The sequence below is a fragment of the Salvelinus alpinus genome, chromosome 5 (genome assembly GCF_045679555.1).
Source record: "Salvelinus alpinus chromosome 5, SLU_Salpinus.1, whole genome shotgun sequence".
Taxonomy (NCBI): Eukaryota; Metazoa; Chordata; class Actinopteri; order Salmoniformes; family Salmonidae; genus Salvelinus; species Salvelinus alpinus.
In genome coordinates, this window is record NC_092090.1 from 88,560,728 (window position 1) to 88,579,809 (window position 19,082).

Here is a 19,082-nt window from a genome sequence, read left to right on the forward strand (position 1 = left end):
ATACAAACAATAATACAGTAGGAAAATCTATATACAGCATGTGCAAATGAGGTAGGATAAGAGAGATAAGGCAATAAATAGGCCATGGTGGCAAAGTAATTACAATATAACAATTAAACACTGGAATGGTAGAATGTGAAGAAGATGAATGTGCAAGTAGAGATACTGAGGTGCAAAGGAGCTTGATAAATAAATAAATACAGCATGGGGAAGAGGTAGATTGGATGGGCTATTTACAGATGAGTTATGTACAGGTGCAGTGATCTGTGAGCTGCTCTGACAGCTGGTGCTTAAAGCTAGTGAGGGAGGTAAGAGTCTCCAGCTTCAGAGATTGTTGCAGTTTGTTCCAGTCATTGGCAGCAGAGAACTGGAAGGAGAGGCGGCCAAAGGAAGAATTGGCTTTGGGGATGACCAGTGAGATATACCTGCTGGAGCGCGTGCTACGGGTGGGTGCTGCTATGGTGACCAGTGAGCTGAGATAAGGCGGGGCTTTACCTAGCAGAGACTTGTAGATGACCTGGAGCCAGTGGGTTTGGCGACGAGTATGAAGCGAGGGCCAGCCAACGAGAGCATACAGGTCGCAGTGGTGGGTAGTATATGGGGCTTTGGTGACAAAACGGATGGCACTGTGATAGACTGCATCCAATTTGTTGAGTAGAGTGTTGGAGGCTATTTTGTAAATGACATCACCGAAGTCGAGGATTGGTAGGATGGTCCGTTTTAAGAAGGTATGTTTGGCAGCATGAGTGAAGGATGCTTTGTTGCAAAATAGGAAGCCGATTCTAGATTTAATTTTGGAATGGAGATGTTTATTATGAGTCTGGAAGAAGAGTTTACAGTCTAACCAGACACCTAGGTATTGTAGTTGTCCACATATTCTAAGTCAGAACCGTCCAGAGTAGTGATGCTGGACGGGCGGGCAAGTGCGGGCAGTGATCGGTTGAAGAGCATGCATTTAGTTTTATTTGCATTTAAGAGCAGTTGGAGGCCACGGAAGGAGAGTTTATGGCATTGAAGCTCATCTGGAGGTTAGTTAACACAGTGTCCAAAGAAGGGCCAGATGTATACAGAATGGTGTTGTCTGCGTAGAGGTGGATCAAAGAATCACCAGCGACATCATTGATGTATACAGAGAAGAGAGTCGGCCCGAGAATTTAACCCTGTGGCACCGCCATAGAGACTGCCAGAGGTCCGGAAAACAAGCCCTCCGATTTGACATACTGAACTCTATCGGAGAAGTAGTTGGTGAACATTTGAGAAGGCAATCATTTGAGAAACCATGGTTGTTGCGTCTGCCAATAAGAATGTTGTGATTGACAGAGTCGAAAGCCTTAGCCAGGTGGATGAATACGGCTGCACAGTAATGTCTCTTATCGATGGCGGTTATGATATTGTTTAGGACCTTATAACAGTAATGGTTACTGTAAACCATTTAAAAACAAATTATATTTTCACATACACCAGATAAATACAGTTTACGGGTCAGCCATAGTAGTACGGCACCCCTGGAGCAGATTAGAGTTAAGTGCCTTGCACATGGGCACATCCACAGATTTTTCACCTTGTCGGCTCAGGTATTTGAACCAGCAAACTTTCGGTTCCTGCCCCAATGCTATAACCACTAGAATATCTGCCGCCCAAAGCACAATACTTTCCAATTGACTTAGGACCAAAAAGTGTGTTTGACTACTTGCCGACCTGATTTGTGCTGAAACACATGCATGGGTCATTCCACAAAATAAGTGCATTTTGGGTCGCTTTGATGTTTATATACACTTGAAGTCGGAAGTTTACATACACCTTAGCCAACTAAATTTAAACTCAGTTTTTCACAATTCCTGACATTTAATCCCAGTAAAAAGTCCCTGTCTTTGGTCAGTTAGGATCACCACTTTATTTTAAGAATGTGAAATGTCAGAATAGTAGTAGAGAGAATGATTTATTTAAGTTTTTATTTCTTTCATCACAATCCCAGTGGGTCAGAAGTTTACATACACTCAATTAGTATTTGGCAGCATTGCCTTTAACTTCTTATAGCTGCAGGAGCAGTATTGAGTAGCTTGGATGAAAGGTGCCCAGAGGTCCCCATAGTAAACTGCCTGCTCCTCAGTCCCAGTTGCTAATATATGCATAGTATTATTCGTATTGGATAGAAAACAGTCTGAAGATTCTAAAACTGTTTGAATGATGTCTGTGAGTAAAACAGAACTCATATGGCAGGCAAAAACCTGAGAATAAATCCAAACAGGAAGTGGGAATTCTGAGGCTGGTCGATTTTCAACCAAGACCCTATTGAATTCACAGTGAGATATGGATGAGTTTGCACTTCCTACGGCTTCCACTAGATGTCAACAGTCTGTAGAACCTTGACTGATGCCTCTACTGTGAAATGGGGCCGAAGGAGACAGGAATTAGTCAGGTCTATCATGACCTGACCATGCTCTGACCACGCGCGTTCACATGAGAGGGAGCTATGTTCCATCGCACATCTGAAGTCAATGTAATTCTCCAGTTGGAACGTTATTCAAGATTTATGTTAAAAACATTCTAAAGATTGATTCAATACATCGTTTGACATGTTTCTACTGACTGTTACGGAACTTTTTGACATTTCGTCTGCTTTTAGTGAACGCGCTTCCAGACGTTGGATTTGTTTACCAAACACGCTAACAAAAATAGCTATTTGGACATAAATGATGGACATTACCGAACAAAACGAACATTTCTTGTGGAAGTGGGAGTCCTGGGAGTGCATTCCGACGAAGATCCGCAAAGGTAAGTGAAGATTTATAATGCTTTTTATGAGTTTTGTTGACTGCACAATTTGGGCGGTAACTGTATGGCTTGCTTTTGTGACTGAACGCTGTTCTCAGATTATTGAATATTGTGCTTTTGCCGTAAATCTTTTTGAAATCTGACACAGCGGTTGCATTAAGAACAAGTGTATCTTTAATTCTATGTAAAACATGTATCTTTCATCAAAGTTTATGATGAGTATTTATGATATTTGACGTGGTTCTCTGCATTTATTTAGGATATAAATATTAACTTTATCGAACACAACATATATGTATTGTGTAACATGAAGTCCTATGAGTGTCATCTGATGAAGATCATCAAAGGTTAGTGATTCATTTTATCTCTATTTCTGCGTTTTGTGACTCCTGTCTTTGGCTGGAAAAATGACTGTGTTTGTCTGTGATTTTGCGGTGACCTAACATAATCGTTTGTGGTGCTTTCGCTGAAAAGCCTATTTGAAATCAGACACTTTGGTGGGATTAACAACAAGATTGCCTTTAAAATGGTATAAGATACATGTATGTTTGAGGAATTTTAATTATGAGATTTCTGTTGTTTGAATTTGGCGCCCTGCACTTTCACTGGCTGTTGTCATATCATCCCGTTAACGGGATTGCAGCCATAAGAAGTTAAACTGTTTAACTTGGGTCAAACGTTTTGGGTAGCCTTCCACAAGCTTCCCACAATAAGTTGGGTGAATTTTGGCCCATTCCTCCTGACAGAGCTGGTGAAACTGAGTCAGGTAAGTAGGCCTCCTTGCTCGCACACGCATTCCTTAAGCCACAACTTTGGAAGTATGCTTGTGGTCATTGTCCATTTGGAAGACCCATTTGCGACCAAGCTTGAACTTCATGACTGATGTCTTGAGATGTTGCTTCAATATATCCACATAATTTTCCATCCACATAATTTTCCTCGCCTCATGATGCCATCTATTTTGTGATGTGCACCAGTCCCTCCTGCAGCAAAGCCCCCCCACAACATGGTGCTGCCACCCCCGTGCTTCATAGTTGATATGGTGTTCTTCTGCTTGCAAGCCTCCCCCTTTTTCCTCCAAACATAACAATGGTCATTATGGCCAAACAGTTCTATTTTTGTTTCATCAGACCACAGGACATTTTTCCAAAAAGTATGATCTTTGTCCCCATGTGCAGTTGTAAACCGTAGTCTGTCTTTTTTATGGCGGGTTTGGAGCAGTGGCTTCTTCCTTGCTGAGCGGCCTTTCAGGTTATGTTGATATAGGACACGTTTTACTGTGAATATAGATACTTTTGTACCTGTTTCCTCCAGCATCTTCACAAGGTCCTTTGCTGTTGTTCTGGGATTGATTTGCACTTTTCGCACCAAAGTACGTTCATCTCTAGGAGACAGAACACGTCTCCTTCCTGAGCGGTATGATGGCTGCGTGGTCCCATGGTGTTTATACCTGCGTACTATTGTTTGTACAGATGAACGTGGTACCTTCAGGCGGTTGGAAATTGCTCCCAAGGATGAACCAGACTAGTGGAGGTCTACAATTTATTTTCTGAGGTCTGATTTCTTTTGATTTTCCCATGATGCCAAGCAAAGATACACTGAGTTTGAAGGTAGACCTTGAAATAGATCCACAGGTACACCTCCAATTGACTCAAATTATGTCAATTAGCCTATCAGAAGCTTCTAAAGCCATGATGACATTTTCTGGAATTTTCCAAGCTGTTTAAAGGCACAGTCAACTTAGTGTATGTAAACTTCTGACCCACTGGAATTGTGATACAGTGAATTTTAAGTGAAATAATTTGTCTGTAAATAATTGTTGGAAAAATGACTTGTGTCATGCTCACATTAGATGTCCTAACCGACTTGCCAAAACAATAGTTTGTTAACAAGAAATTTGTGGATTGGTTGAAAAACTAGTTTTAATGACTCCAACCTAAGTGTATGTAAACTTCCGACTTCAACTGTATATTAAATGAAGTGCCCTTTAATATAGACCACATGGAAAATTCAATAAAGGCTTGCTAAAGTTCCAAAATTCAGCATTTAGCATGTCCCTCTGTCAAAACCTGTGTCACTTCTAGGAAGATTTTAACCCACTTAATCCCAAAATGTCTCCCAATTTCACTGTCACTGTGAAGCCCTAGTCATTGTGTTGCTTTGACAAAGTCATATCTGAAGATTATTATTTATTTAATGGGATTAGTGATTCATTTACGCATGTCACTTATTTTAAGGACAACCATGTTATGTGAACTGAACTCTCACTTTAATATGGTAATCCTTTTTTAACACACTCACACATACAGAAACTGTACAGAGAGAGAGAGAGAGAGAGAGAGAGAGAGAGAGAGAGAGAGAGAGAGAGAGAGAGAGAGAGAGAGAGAGAGAGAGAGTAGTAGTATTATTAATAGTAGTAGTAGTAGTAGTAGTAGTAGTAGTAGTAGCCTGTAGTAGTAGTAGTAGCAGTAATAATAGTAGAAGTAGAAGTAGTAGTAGGCAACACTTACCGAACACAGATGCACTTTGACACAGGCAGGATAACCAGAGGATATGTTTTATATTCAGTATCATCTTGAACCTGAAGGTGGGAGGGAAACACAATGAATTAACTGATTATTATGAGACACACCAGCCTTCTGCTATAAGGTCTAACAAGATACACATTCCTCATTCATTACAGTGATGCGTCCATTGACATGTCAGCATGTTCAAAAGTGAGCGATAGTGGTGGACCAACAAAATTACGTAATTGTTGTAACTCCAACGGATCGATTAGAGAATATAATCCTGATAGCGGTTAATTGAATGGTTCTGCCCGTCCCCGTTTCTGCGGTGTCATTCTACAGCCCTGAACGAGTGTCCAGCGGCTCTCTCTTGCTTAGTATGATGCCCCGGTGGTCGCTAAACACAATTTGTCTGGCTTGTCACTTCCTCCGAATGTGGGTGGTGGGATTGAGAACCCCATGGAGGTAGCCTCCTGTTGGGTCAAGTCACAAATGTGTGGGGGAAAAGGGGGGGCCGCTCAACAGACTGGCTGTGATTGGCCTCATTTAATTTGCACCTCGGCAATGTAAACACGAGTGACAGTTGGAACTGTTACATTATAGCCTCTCGGTCGGCTGGCCACGCTTCCCGACGTCAAATTAAAAGGTAATAAATGTATCTGATAGCAAGCACTCGGTTATTTGAGTTGATTGTGGGAGAGAGTTCAGGGCGGGTAGGCTGTGACATGTTATATCGTAATACACGTCTAGAGGGGCTGGGTTGGCTGGCTGGCTGTGTGGAAGTTTGATTCAATACACTCCACCCCAAGAACAGTCATTTAAAGAAAAAATAATCTCTGGCGGCTGGTAAAAAAAAAATTGTTGAGGGGAGGGGTAATCGATGAGTTGCCAATTCACATTGCCCATGTATTAATCTATAACCTGTCTGTTTGATGTACTGCCCCGCGTTCTGTCATCTTGCTCTATCATTAACCTCGTTTCCAGGATCAATTGCTAGAGAGAGCCGGCTGGGTGGACGAGATTACTCTCTCATCGACCACTGAGTGTCTAAAGCTTCTCAAACTCAATTTGGCTAGACTGCCCTATACCACTGGATAGGCTAACAGCGGTAACCAATGGCACACCAATAGGCTTACAATAGCCCAGTGTTTGTAATGCTTTCTCGAGTTGTGCATAAAAGCGCATTGCAAGAAAGGTAGACTATAACATTATTTAAATCCTAAAGAACTTTCCTTGTTATGAGTTTGCTGAAATGTGAAACATTGATTATTTTCACTGTCAACATTTCCCACTATCCCATATATATAGGGACACCTGTGGGCTACCTAATGTAAATGTCACGTACATTTAATCAGGACTTGATATGACCAATATCGTTAAAATACCAACTTTGAGAAAGGTGATGCATAACTGAGTGAAACTGGTTCACCTGTCAGGCTACAAACCTCAACCGTCGTCTACAGAAGAAGAACAAACATTTGGTGTCCAACAAGTGTGGACAACATGTGAACTGTGGGCAGTGGTGTACCGTACTTAATTAAGTAAAAATCCTTTGTAGTTTTTTGTGGTATCTGTACTTTACTTTACTATTTAAAAATGATGTACTTTTTACTCCATACCTTTTCCCTGACACCCAAAAGTACTCGTTACATTTTGACAGGAAAATGGTCCAATTCACACACTTATCAAGAGAACATCCCTGGTCATCCCTACTGCCTCTGATCTGGCGGACTCACTAAACTAAGTGTCGGATTGTGCCCCTGGCTATCCGCCAATAAAATAAAATAAAAATGTGCCTCCTGGTTTGTTTAATAAAAGGAATCTGCAATGGTTTATACTTTTACTTTTGATACTTAAGTACATTTTAGCAATTCCATTTACTTTTGATACTTAAGTCTATTTAAAACCAAATACTTTTAGACAACTAGTATTTTACTGGGTGACTTTCACTTTCACTTGAGTCATTTTCTATTAAGGTGTCTTTAATTTTACTCAAGTATGACATTTAGTACTTTTTCTAACACTGACTGTGAGTTACACAGACGGGGTATTTAAGGACAATACAACTTAGCCTAAAAATATGCACGCACTGAACTGTTTGTCCAATGAGGCTATCATCCGCAAAGGATGCTCAAAAATAAGTCAAAATAACTTTATAACTAATTATTGTATCCCTGCTCCAAGAAAATGTATAGGCCAATAGAGACATAAAATATGATAAGCTTTTTTATAAGACATAAAGGCTCATACATGCTTATAACAAGTTATAAAGCATTATACCTGGATGCTTTAAGTAAAGGCGTACTAATATATAGTATAATAAAATAACAACAATAAACATTACCTTAAACAAGGTTTTAACTCCATGAAATATAGAAAGAGAATCAGTTTATATCCTTGAAATTCCAGTTACTCCCAGTGTAGTCATGCGTAAAAAGTGCCCAATAAATATTTTATCTGAAAGTCGGTCACTAAGCACTTCTTTCCCGGGTGCGCAGATCCTCTCCAATCACTGTTTCTGTGGTGCAGTGTCCCACTCCAGTATGTTGCTTGTTCTGATCCGGGCAAGAGCAACCAAGAAGTGGTAGCCGGCTGCAAGTTCAAATTCTCTTTACACCCACTGTTATTTCGTCACTGTTGGAGAGGAGGGGCCCACTGCCCATCCGAAAAAATTGTGGACACCTTTGGGAGGGAGAAAAAAAAAACATAATTAGACCCTTTGTCTAACACGAACATCCTCATCCAATAACGTTGTTGCTACACCACACAATTCACTTGCACTGGTCAGACCGTTGTCAATGAATGCATTTAACTTTCTATTTGGAACCCAGATGTACCCATGCGTCAATTAAATTAATCAATACAAAATAATGATATGTTTCTCTTCAATATTCAAATCACTAGTCAGAGCCATCATCTTTTCTTCCATAATTTGATCCAAGAAAATACTGAAGATGATCAACGAATTCCTTTGGAATAAAGGGGTGTCCAAAATGATGCAAGGTGTAGACCACTCCTACCTAAGGGTGCGCGTAATGGAACGGAGCGCGTTGAAGGAGTGATGTGTAATTCAACAACTGGATAAAGTTCCTTGTTGGACAACACACACAACTGTAGAGGGATGAGGTCGCCCACTTTTGACAAAATTTCGATACAACCCAATCGAATCAATAGGCTACAAATGGTGCGTAAACATACACTTTTGCGCAAAAGCCTATTCCTGCCAACATAGCGGGCCGGCGATAAGCAAATGTGTGATAATTCAATGAAAAAATCTAATGTAGCCTACTGTATGAGAAGTTGGCAAGTTCACTTCATTTGTTGCAGGCATTTCACCATTGGCAACGCAAATATGATCTAAGAACAAGGCTACTTCACGGCTCTAGGTCGGATAACTGAGACCACTGACATGACCCGACAGAGCCAGAGCCTGAGAGCCAGTGACTGATCTGACAGTGAAGCCCCTTTGCCTGTCCTTTCCACACGGGGGAGAGGCCGGACCGCTCTACCTCCTGGCTGATAGTAACGTTCATTGGCTACTGTCAGAATACGTAGGCTGGATGAACCTCTGGGGGAGGTGTGTGTGTGACCAAAACTCAAAAAAAGGGATTCCATTCCGAAATCGTTGTCAGAGGAGCTTGTTCATTGTTAAATCAATCAAGGATTGCGCATGCAGTCTTTCTCATGTAGCCTATCATCAATTTCAAATCTCCTAGTTCTTGATACAGTATGTGTACTGTCATTTTATAAAGTAGATTTTTGTTTGTTTGGGAGAAAAAATAAATTAACATTTTCACATTTTACACTTTAGTCATTTAGCAGACACTCTTATCCAGAGCTACTTGCAGTATTCTTAGGTCTAATACCACACTTCTCCATAAAACAATTCATTATGAACACCATGCTTGGCCAGGCATAGGAAAATATTATTTTTGAAATAGTTAGTGTTTTTGGATGAATTATTGTAATTTAAAAGTGCTTTAAGATAATATAAATGTTAGAATGTTTCACCTACTTTCGCATGATATGTTGGTCAATAATATGTATTCACAAATTTGTCATTAAACAATGTTATCATGATATGTGTTATGGAATTGTTAGTTCCGTAGGTTAAGGGTTAAAATAACTATTCCCAACAGACACTTTATTCAGACTATCCCGTCAACTGTTTACACAGGGATGTCCAATCCAACATAATTCAGCCCCTACATGCCTAATAGGTGATTTAAGTCTTACCATTTGGATAGTGAAGATTGCTAACAGCTCCATTTGGGATGTCTACATAGTATAATGGGGACTTCCACACCTGTTATGTGCTTAGATGTGTTATTCGACTTTAATACAGTCTCTGATCGTTGATCACATAAAACTGACATGGCACTCCATTATCATTATAGTGGATCCACACAGTGGGAAGGTGTGTGTTCCTTCTCTGTAAAGTATGTGAATGATGTAGCCTACTTTTGCACTGTATTTGCCTAGTCGGAGGTGTTGCTAACATTTATGATAGCAAATTTCAATATATATATTTTTTTTAATCACTTTTTAAGGCTACTGTTTACAGGCCTCCTGGGCCATATACAGCGTTCCTCATTGAGTTCCATGAATTCCTATTGGACCTTGTAGTCATGGCAGATAATATTCAAATTTTTGGTGACTTTAATATTCACATGGAAAAGTCCACAGACACACTCCAAAAGGCTTTCGGAGCCATCATCGACTCGGTGGGTTTTGTCCAACATGTCTCCGGACATACTCACTGCCACAGGCATACTCTGGACCTAGGTATGTCCCGTGGAATAAATGTTGTGGATCTTAATGTTTTTCCTCATAATCCTGGACTATCGGACCACCATTTTAAAATGTTTGCAATAGCAAAAAATAATCTGCTCAGACCCCAACCAAGGATCATCAAAAGTCGTGCTATAAATTCTCGGATAACCCAAAGATTCCTAGATGCCCTTTCAGACTCCCTCCGCCTACCCAAGGATGTCAGAGTACAAAAATCAGTTAACCACCTAACTGAGGAAGTCAATGTAACATTGCGCAATACCCTAGATGCAGTCGCACCTCTAAAAACAAAAAATATTTGTCATTGGAAACTAGCTCCCTGTATACAGAAAATACCCGAGCTCTGAAGCAAGCTTCCAGAAAATTGGAACGAAAATGGCGCTACACCAAACTGGAAGTCTTCCGACTAGCTTGGAAAGACAGTACCGTGCAGTATCGAAGAGACCTCACTGCTGCTCGATCATCCTATTTTTCCAACTTAATTGAGGAAAATAAGAACAATCCAACATTTATTTTTGATACTGTCGCAAAGCTAACTAAAAATCAGCATTCCCCAAGAGAGGATGGCTTTCACTTCAGCAGTGATAAATTCATGAACTTCTTTGAGGAAAAGATCATTAGAAAGCAAATTACGGACTGCTCTTTAAATATGCATATTCCTCCAAAGCTCAGTTGTCTTGAGTCTGCACAACTCTGCCAGGACCTAGGATCAAGGGAGACACTCACGTTTTTTAGTACTATATCTCTTGACACATTGATGAAAATAATCATGACCTCTAAACCTTCAAGCTACATACTGGACCCTATTCCAACTAATCTACTGAAAGAGCTGCTTCCTGTGTTTGGCCCTCCTATGTTGAACATAATAAACGGCTCTCCATCCAACGGATGTGTACCAAACTCACTAAAAGTGGCAATAATAAAGCCACACTTGAAACAGCCAAACCTTGACCCAGAAAATATAAAAAACTATCAGCCTATATCAAATCTCCCGTTCCTCTCAAAAATGTTAGAAAAAGCTGTTGCGCAGCACCTCACTGCCTTTCTGAAGACAAACAATGTATACGAAACGCTTCAGTCTGGTTTTAGACCCCAACATAGCACTGAGACTGCACTTGTGAAGGTGGTAAATTACCTTTTAATGGCGTCAGACCGAGGCTCTGCATCTGTCCTCGTGCTCCTAGACCTTAGTGCTGCTTTTGATTCCATCGATCACCATGATCTTTTGGAGAGATTGGAAACACAAATTGGTCTACACGGACAAGTTCTGGCCTGGTTTGGATCTTATCTGTCGGAAAGACATAATTTTGTCTCTGTGGATTGTTTGTCCTCTGACAAACCAACTGTAAATTTCAGTGTTCCCAAGGCTAAATTTTAGGACCACTATTGTCTTCACTATATATTTTACCTCTTGGTGATGTCATTCAGAAACATAATGTTAACTTTCACTGCTATGCGGATGACACACAGCTGTACATTTTGATGAAACATGGTGAAGCCCCAAAATGGCCCTCGCTGGAAGCCTGTGTTTCAGACATAAGGAAGTGGATGGCTGCACATTTTCTACTTTCAAACTTGGACATAACAGAGATGCTTGTTCTAGGTCCCAAGAAACAAAGGGATCTTCTGTTGAATCTGACAATTAATCTTGATGGTTGTACAGTACAGTCGTCTCAAATAAAACTGAAGGACCTCGGCGTTACTCTGGACCCTGATCTCTATTTTGACGAACATATCAAGACTGTTTCAAGGACAGCTTTTTTCCATCTATGTAACATTGCAAAAATCTGAAACTTTATGTCCAAAAATGATGCAGAACGATTAATCCATGCCTTTGTCACTTCTAGGTTAGACTACTGCAATGCTCTACTTTCCGGCTACCTGGATAAAGCACTAAATAAACTTCAGTTAGTGCTAAACACGGCTGCTAGAATCTTGGCTAGAACCAAAAAATGGTATCATATTACTCCAGTGCTAGCCTCTCTACACCGGCTTCCTGTTAAGGCAAGGGCTGATTTCAAGGTTTTAATGCTAACTTACAAAGCATTACATGGGCTTGCTCCTACCTATCTTTCCGATTTGGTCTTGCCGTACATACCTACACGTACGCTACGGTCACAAGACGTAGGCCTCATTACTGTCCCTAGAATTTCTAAGCAAACAGCTGGAGGCCGGGCTTTCTCCAATAGAGCTCCATTTTTATGGAATGGTCTGCCTATCCATGTGAGGGACGCAGACTCTTTATTGAAGACTCATCTCTACAGTAGGTCCTATGATTGAGTGTGGTCTGGCCCAGGAGTGTGAAGGTGAATGGAAAGGCACTGGAGCAACGAACCGCCTTTGCTGTCTCTGCCTGCACTGGGATTCTGCACTGGGATTCTCTGTCTCTAACCCTATTACAGGGGCTGAGTCACTGGCTTACTGGTGCTATTCCATGCCGTCCCTAGGAGGGGTGCGACACTTGAGTGGGTTGAGTCAATGACGTGATCTCCCTGTCCGGGTTGGCGCCCCCCCTTGGGTTGTGCCGTGGGGGAGATCTTCGTGGGCTATACTCGGCCTTGTCTCAGGGTGGTAAGTTGGTGGTTGAAGATATCCCTCTAGTGGTGTAGGAGATGTGCTTAGGCAAAGTGGGTGGGGTTATATCCTGCCTGTTTGGTCCTGTCCGGGGGTATCGTCGGACGGGGCCACAGTGTCTCCCGACCTCTCCTGTCTCGGCCTCCAGTATTTATGCTGCAGTAGTTTATGTGTCAGGGGGCTAGGGTCAGTCTGTTATATCTGGAGTATTTCTCCTGTCTTATCCGGTGTCCTGTGTGAATTTAAGTATGCTTTCTCTAATTCTCTCTCTTTCTCTCTCTCGGAGGACCTGAACCCTAGGACCATGCCTCAGGACTGCCTGGCCTGATGACTCCTTGCTGTCCCCAGTCCACCTGGTCGTGCTGCTACTCCAGTTTCAACTGTTCTACCTGTGTCAATGTTCCCTGACCTGTTCACTGGATGTGCTACCTGTCCCAGACCTGCTGTTTTCAACTCTCTAGAGACAGCAGGAGCGGTAGAGATACTCTGAATGATCGGCGGCTATGAAAAGCCAACTGACATTTGCTCCTGATGTGCTGACCTGTTGCACCCTCGACAACCACTGTGATTATTATTATTTGACCCTGCTGGTCATCTATGAACATTTGAACATCTTGGCCATGTTCTGTAATAATCTCCACCCTGCACAGCCAGAAGAGGACTGGCCACCCCTCATAGCCTGGTTCCTCTCTAGGTTTCTTCCTAGGGAGTTTTTCCTAGCCACCGTGCTTCTACACCTGTATTGCTTGCTGTTTGGGGTTTTAGGCTGTGTTTCTGTACAGCACTTTGTGACATCAGCTGATGTAAGAAGGACTTTATAAATACATTTGATTGATTGATTGACAGTCAGTTCTAGTGTGCTGACTGATGTTCGAACATGCAAGGATACATCCATCTGGCATTGGAATGCTGATTTCCTCTTGCATGACTTCTCAAACAAGCTGATCTGTCTCTAAACCTTTGACACTGCATGTGTTGTGCGAGGCCTGAGTCTTCCTGTGTGACCTCAGGCTAAATACAAGCAGGAAGTCAAAAATAGACAACATAAACATCATAGTGAATTTCTTACAAACTTTATTACGTCAATTAATATAAGATATGAAAAACAAAAATACTTATCAAGATAAACTAAGAACCATGTCCCAACACAAAATAAAATGTGTATGGTGAAAATTTCTTAGGGGGTGAATATTTCACAAATATGACCTTCCTCTTCCACATTGTACAGTGGTATTCCCCTTGACAATAAACAACACATCAAATGAAATCATCTGGTTTTGTAGACCAATGCACTGCATTGACATTGGTGAGTCATTGAAAGTCTGTCTTCCTTTAGTTTGGCTGTGATGCTGAGAACAACCTCGAAACGGCATCCTGATTGGTTATCTGCTCAGCTCATGTTGGTGGGTCCTTCCTGAAAATGTGAAAGTTGCATGTCGTTTACTTTCCTTAAGCAAATTTAGCCGCTAATAACAACACTAATGACTGCCCTTAATAGTAGTCATTGAGAACAGGCTCTGTGAATCAAAGCTGACAGGAAGATCTGGTCTAGCAGTGCAGGCAAGTTGTATTGTGACATCACTGTGTTGTCTCAGAGACTCTTCAGACCAGATGAGAGCTCGAGCAGGGGTGATCAGCCTGTTTTTAGGGAAGATGGTCCTGGCCCCCTGGGGGCCCTTGTAAAAGTGTTAGGTGTCGTCTCCATGCCTGTCTGCACTGTAATCATCCCCGGGCTGACCACCAGGTACCTACTATACCCCTCCCTACAGCTGGCTGGCCTAGAGTGGTGAAACTGGAAAAGAGAGGAGGGTACCCTCGTCAAAAAATTCCAATAATAACATTTATTACAATCCAAAAGACAATCCAAAAGATTTTGGAACCTATCCTATAGGATTTTATCATGTTGCACTGTATCTACAGAATAAAATTCCACATTTTGTTACGTTATTTACTATTTGTGTATTAGTATTGTATTTGCGAGACATTCTACTGCACTGTTGGAGCTAGAAACAAGCATTTCACTGCACCTACTAAAACACCTGCAAATCTGTGTACACGACCAATAAACTTTGTTTTATTTTAAACGTTTATGTTATTTGAATCTTAGGACAGGTATCAATCACCTTTGGACAGCAAGTTTGTCATCAGGAATAACACAGAGTTGCAGAGATGTTATACAAGGCCAATGGCATGGGGCATGGACTTCTGAGGTCTGAAACATCTGGAAAACTTAGATTTTGGTAGTGAATGATCACTAGCAATAAGGTTAGGATTGAGGATGATTAGCTGATCCTTGATCTGTGACTAAGGGCAATTTCTACCCAGACCACCTTGCTTAAAGAACTTTGCCATTGACCTTGTCCGTGCCAATACTCTGCTCACCATGGCATCCTCCAGTCAACACACCATATGACTCGACGGGGCTAACAGATTTTACAAGGGGGGCACCTCTCTTCTCTCACCCCTAAAGAGAGGGAGAGACAGTGGGTTGTAACAGGGTAGGGAGATAAGAGGGCCTTCCTCAGACAGCTGCTTTAGGTTAGTGGGCTTCATGTTCAGACACATGTTGGACCCTTCCCTGGTCTGTGAGTCAGATTAACGTGTCCTGAGACGCACAGCTAGGGAACATGAAACATACAAAGGAACTTATCAAGGAAGCTTCCTGGGCCTGGTTTCGCAAAAGCATCTGAAGGCTAAGTTAATCGTTAGAACCTTGGTAGGAGCATCGTTAAATCTCCAAGCTCTTTTCCAAAACCATTATTTCCAAAGTTACTCTTGAAAACACTTGTTTATTACCGACTGCCTCAGACCACCAGTAGAACAGCTAAGTGCATAGTTAGATGCTTTTTTGCCCTTCCACGTCACTTTCTCTGCTAAACATAGAATGAAGATGTTTATCTGTCTCTGTGGTCGCTGATAACTTCAGAAGTAGTTGACTTAAAATACAAAGTTGCCAATGTCTTTGCAATTGTTACAAACAAGCAAAATATAAAAATATTATTCAAATTAAAACCGAGATGAGTGCATTAAAAGATCAATACAGTACAACGCAACATGTCAAGTGTTGGTCCCATGTTTCATGAGCTGACATAAAAGATCCCAGAAATTTTCCATACGCACAGATAGCTTATTTCTCTCCAATTTGTGCACACATTTGTTTACTTCCCTGTTAGTGACCAAAAAGCCAGCAGCATACCACCCTGCATCCCACTGCTGGCTTGCTTCTGAAGCTCAGCAGGGTTGGTCCTGGTCAGTCCCTGGATGGGAGACCAGATGCTGCTGGAAGTGGTGTAGGAGGGTGAGTAGGAGGCACCCTTTCCACAGGTCTAAAATACAAATCCCAATGCTGCAGGGCAGTGATTGGGGACATTGCCCTGTGTAGGGTGCTGTCTTTCGGATGGGATGTTAAACGGGTGTCCTGACTCTCTGTGGTTACTAAAGATCCCATGGCACTTATTGTAAGAGTAGGGTTGTTAACTGCGGTGTCCTGCCTAAATTCCCAATCTGGCCTTCATGGCCGCCTAATCATCTCTAGTTTACAATTGGCTCATTCATCCCTGTAACTATTCCCCAGGTCATTGCTGTAAATTAAAACGTGTTCTCATTGAATTTACTGGGTTGCCAAGATAATCCATCCACCTGACTGGTGTGGCATATTAAACAGCATGATCAGTGCACAGTTTTGGGGACAATAAAAGGCTACACTAAAATGTTGCAGTTTAGCCACAGATGTCTCAAGTTTTGAGGCGGAGTGCAATTAGCATGCTGACTGCAGGAATGTCAACCAGAGCTGTTGCCAGAGAATTTAATGTTCATTTATCTACCATAAACTGCCTCCAACATCTTTTTTAGAGAATTTGGCAGTACGTCCAACTGGCCTCACAACCGCAGACCACATGTAACCAGCCCAGGAGCTCCACATCCTGCTTCTTCACCTGCGGGATCGTCTGCTGATGAAACTCAGGAGAATTTCTGTCTGTAATAAAGCCCTTTTGTGAAATCCATAGATTAGGACCTGATATATTTATTTCAGTTGACAGATTTCCTTATATGAACTGTAACTCAGCAAAATCATGGAAATTATTGCATGTTGCGTTTATATTTTTCCCCAGTATATTTCTTGATGTGTAACAATGATGTGCCAAATCTGTGATTTAGTGCATTAGCCTTTTATGGAGACATTGAACCACTGGTCACTTCCGTTTCACACTGTGTATTTAAATACTGTATCCCTGACATAACTCAACATAATATTTCTACAACTGTACATTGTATTTTAGTTTTGTTTATACACACCGCATATTTATTTATACACTGGATTCTTGACATAGCCTATTGTAATATATCTACTGCTGTACAAATCATTCTTAGTTGATTTTGTGTAAATGTTCCTAGATTACATACGTATACCGGTAGATTGTATTTGATTATTGCTACAGTGCTACTTGGGCTGTTAATCAGATTTGTCCCGCCATTCTTGATTTCTTGTCTTTTTTGTCTTTTTTTCCTCTTACATTTGAATTGTTCGACATTTTACTGCATTGTTAGGAGCTAGTAAGATAAGCATTTTGCTGCACCAGCTATAACACCTGCTAAACTATGTAGGGTAAGCATTAGAATAAGACGCAATATTCCATATAGGTGATAATATCTCTCTAGGAGCTGATCCGTCATCAGTGTGGTAGAATAATTATAATATTAATGTAAGATTTGAACGGAGAAAGTGGATCCAAGAGCAGAGCTGCCTTTCTTTCCATCCTATCAGTATTGACACATGCTCCAACTAAGCACTTAGTGGAAGTTCTTCCTACGTACTGTTTTGGGAAACACATGTGAGTTGTTTGGACGTTATAGGAACAATATACTGTTAAAACACAAATTCCTGTTAAAACACAAATTCCATCGCTATTGGGAAACCAGGGCCAGAACAGTAATCCCAATGGGATGACTAACCAAACACCAAATCTGCATACCTGCACACAGTCCCACACGATTTGCAAATAGGTCACACATTTTTTCTTCCAATGAATCAGAGTAATTCCAGCATAATAAAATGAGATTGAGTGAGATAGAGTGAATCAATAATTTCATCCACCTACAATCTACTCAACTTTTGAAATTTCCTTCTGAGAAAAAGTGAGTTGATAACAAGAAACAGATTGCTTGCGTACTCATAGACTTGAGTCAGTTACAGTAAATAGATTGCAGAAGTGTGGGATCCATTTAATTCCCTACCCCCTTGCTGTAAATAAGTTAATCAGTACATACTGCTTCATAGGGGATTCAGAATCACATATTTGTGGGGAAAATCTCCAGATTCTGCAACCGAAAACGGTATGAGAAACGTCACGTAGGCTAGATTTCAGCCAATTCATTGGTTTAAAATTGCAACTCACAATGAAAACATTGATTCTTGCTGTAGCTCAGCCACAGTTAAATGAAAAGAGCTAAGTGAGTGAGACGCTTTACAGTCAGCAGTCTAGCCAGGTTGCAATTACATGGGAGAAGGCATGATGGGTGGGAAGCTTGTCGATTGCCTAGTCTGACCAAGAGGCATGATAACAACATAATATCCCAGATTGCTGATGAGAATAATCTAATTCATGCAATTAAGGAAAATTACTTTTAATAAAATCCATTTAGGATTTTCAAAGCATTTTATTTGAACAAAGCCCAATAATAACAGTTTTGGACCACCCGTTGTAATAGCCTGAGGTGTGAATTTATGATAGGGACAATAAAGATCTTGCCATGTTTTCGTCTGTCTCATTGAAAATGTTCAGTCAGTTGGTGTGTGAGAATCACAGAGCACATATAGAATCATGCTCAAGACCACTCTAAAGCAAGGTTTTCATTAGCAAAATTATGGTCCTATTCAATCCATAGCGTTTGCCCAGTAAATTCACATAAGAATATTTAACACAAGAGACACCGTACCGTCAGATAAACTTCTGAATTATATAACACTAAACAAGATAGTGTTTACTGTGTCCATGTTTAATCACTTCAAGGGAAAGATAGAGGTCAAGAATGTGGTTATGAGCCAAGACTCAACCATAGCTTTGTTAATCCAAAGGATGAGCTTGAGTGCAGGTATACGTTTATAATTGGGTGACGAGCGGACATATACACTGTTCCCACGTCACCCTTGGCCCTGCAATTTAAAAAAACTAACATTTAAGTAATTTAGCAGACACTCTTATCCAGAGAGATGTACAGAAGCAATTAGGGTTAAGTGCCTTGCTCAAGGGCACATTTACAGAATGTTCACCTAGTTGCCTCAGGGATTCAAATCAACGACCTTTCGGTTACTGGCCCAATGCTGTTAACCGCTACGCTACCTGCCACCATCTGCTAGCAGTTTGGGGAAGATTGTAATGATACTAAAGTAGGCCAAGAAAATATAGAATACTGATAAGACAGGAGAATAAGTTA

General features: G+C 41.1%; 2 protein-coding genes across 7 annotated transcripts in view; both read right to left on the minus strand.

Moving 5' to 3' along the window:
- Window positions 1–7,942, minus strand: part of LOC139575361 (versican core protein-like) — a 32,880-nt gene extending 24,938 nt beyond the window's left edge. Inside the window, exons 1-2 of the mRNA XM_071400276.1 lie at window positions 7,627–7,942; window positions 5,286–5,356 (exon numbers count right to left, since the gene is read on the minus strand). Coding sequence (XP_071256377.1) covers window positions 5,286–5,356; window positions 7,627–7,649 — 94 coding nt within the window. The 5' untranslated portion in view covers window positions 7,650–7,942. The remainder of the gene's footprint in view (window positions 1–5,285; window positions 5,357–7,626) is intronic.
- Window positions 7,943–13,704: 5,762 nt separating this feature from the next.
- Window positions 13,705–19,082, minus strand: part of LOC139577171 (DNA repair protein XRCC4-like) — an 84,533-nt gene continuing 79,155 nt past the window's right edge. For all 6 annotated transcript variants that reach the window (XM_071404075.1, XM_071404070.1, XM_071404074.1 and 3 more), the window contains one exon: window positions 13,705–14,061. In XM_071404075.1, the coding sequence (XP_071260176.1) occupies window positions 14,030–14,061 (32 nt within the window). In that variant the 3' untranslated portion in view covers window positions 13,705–14,029. The remainder of the gene's footprint in view (window positions 14,062–19,082) is intronic.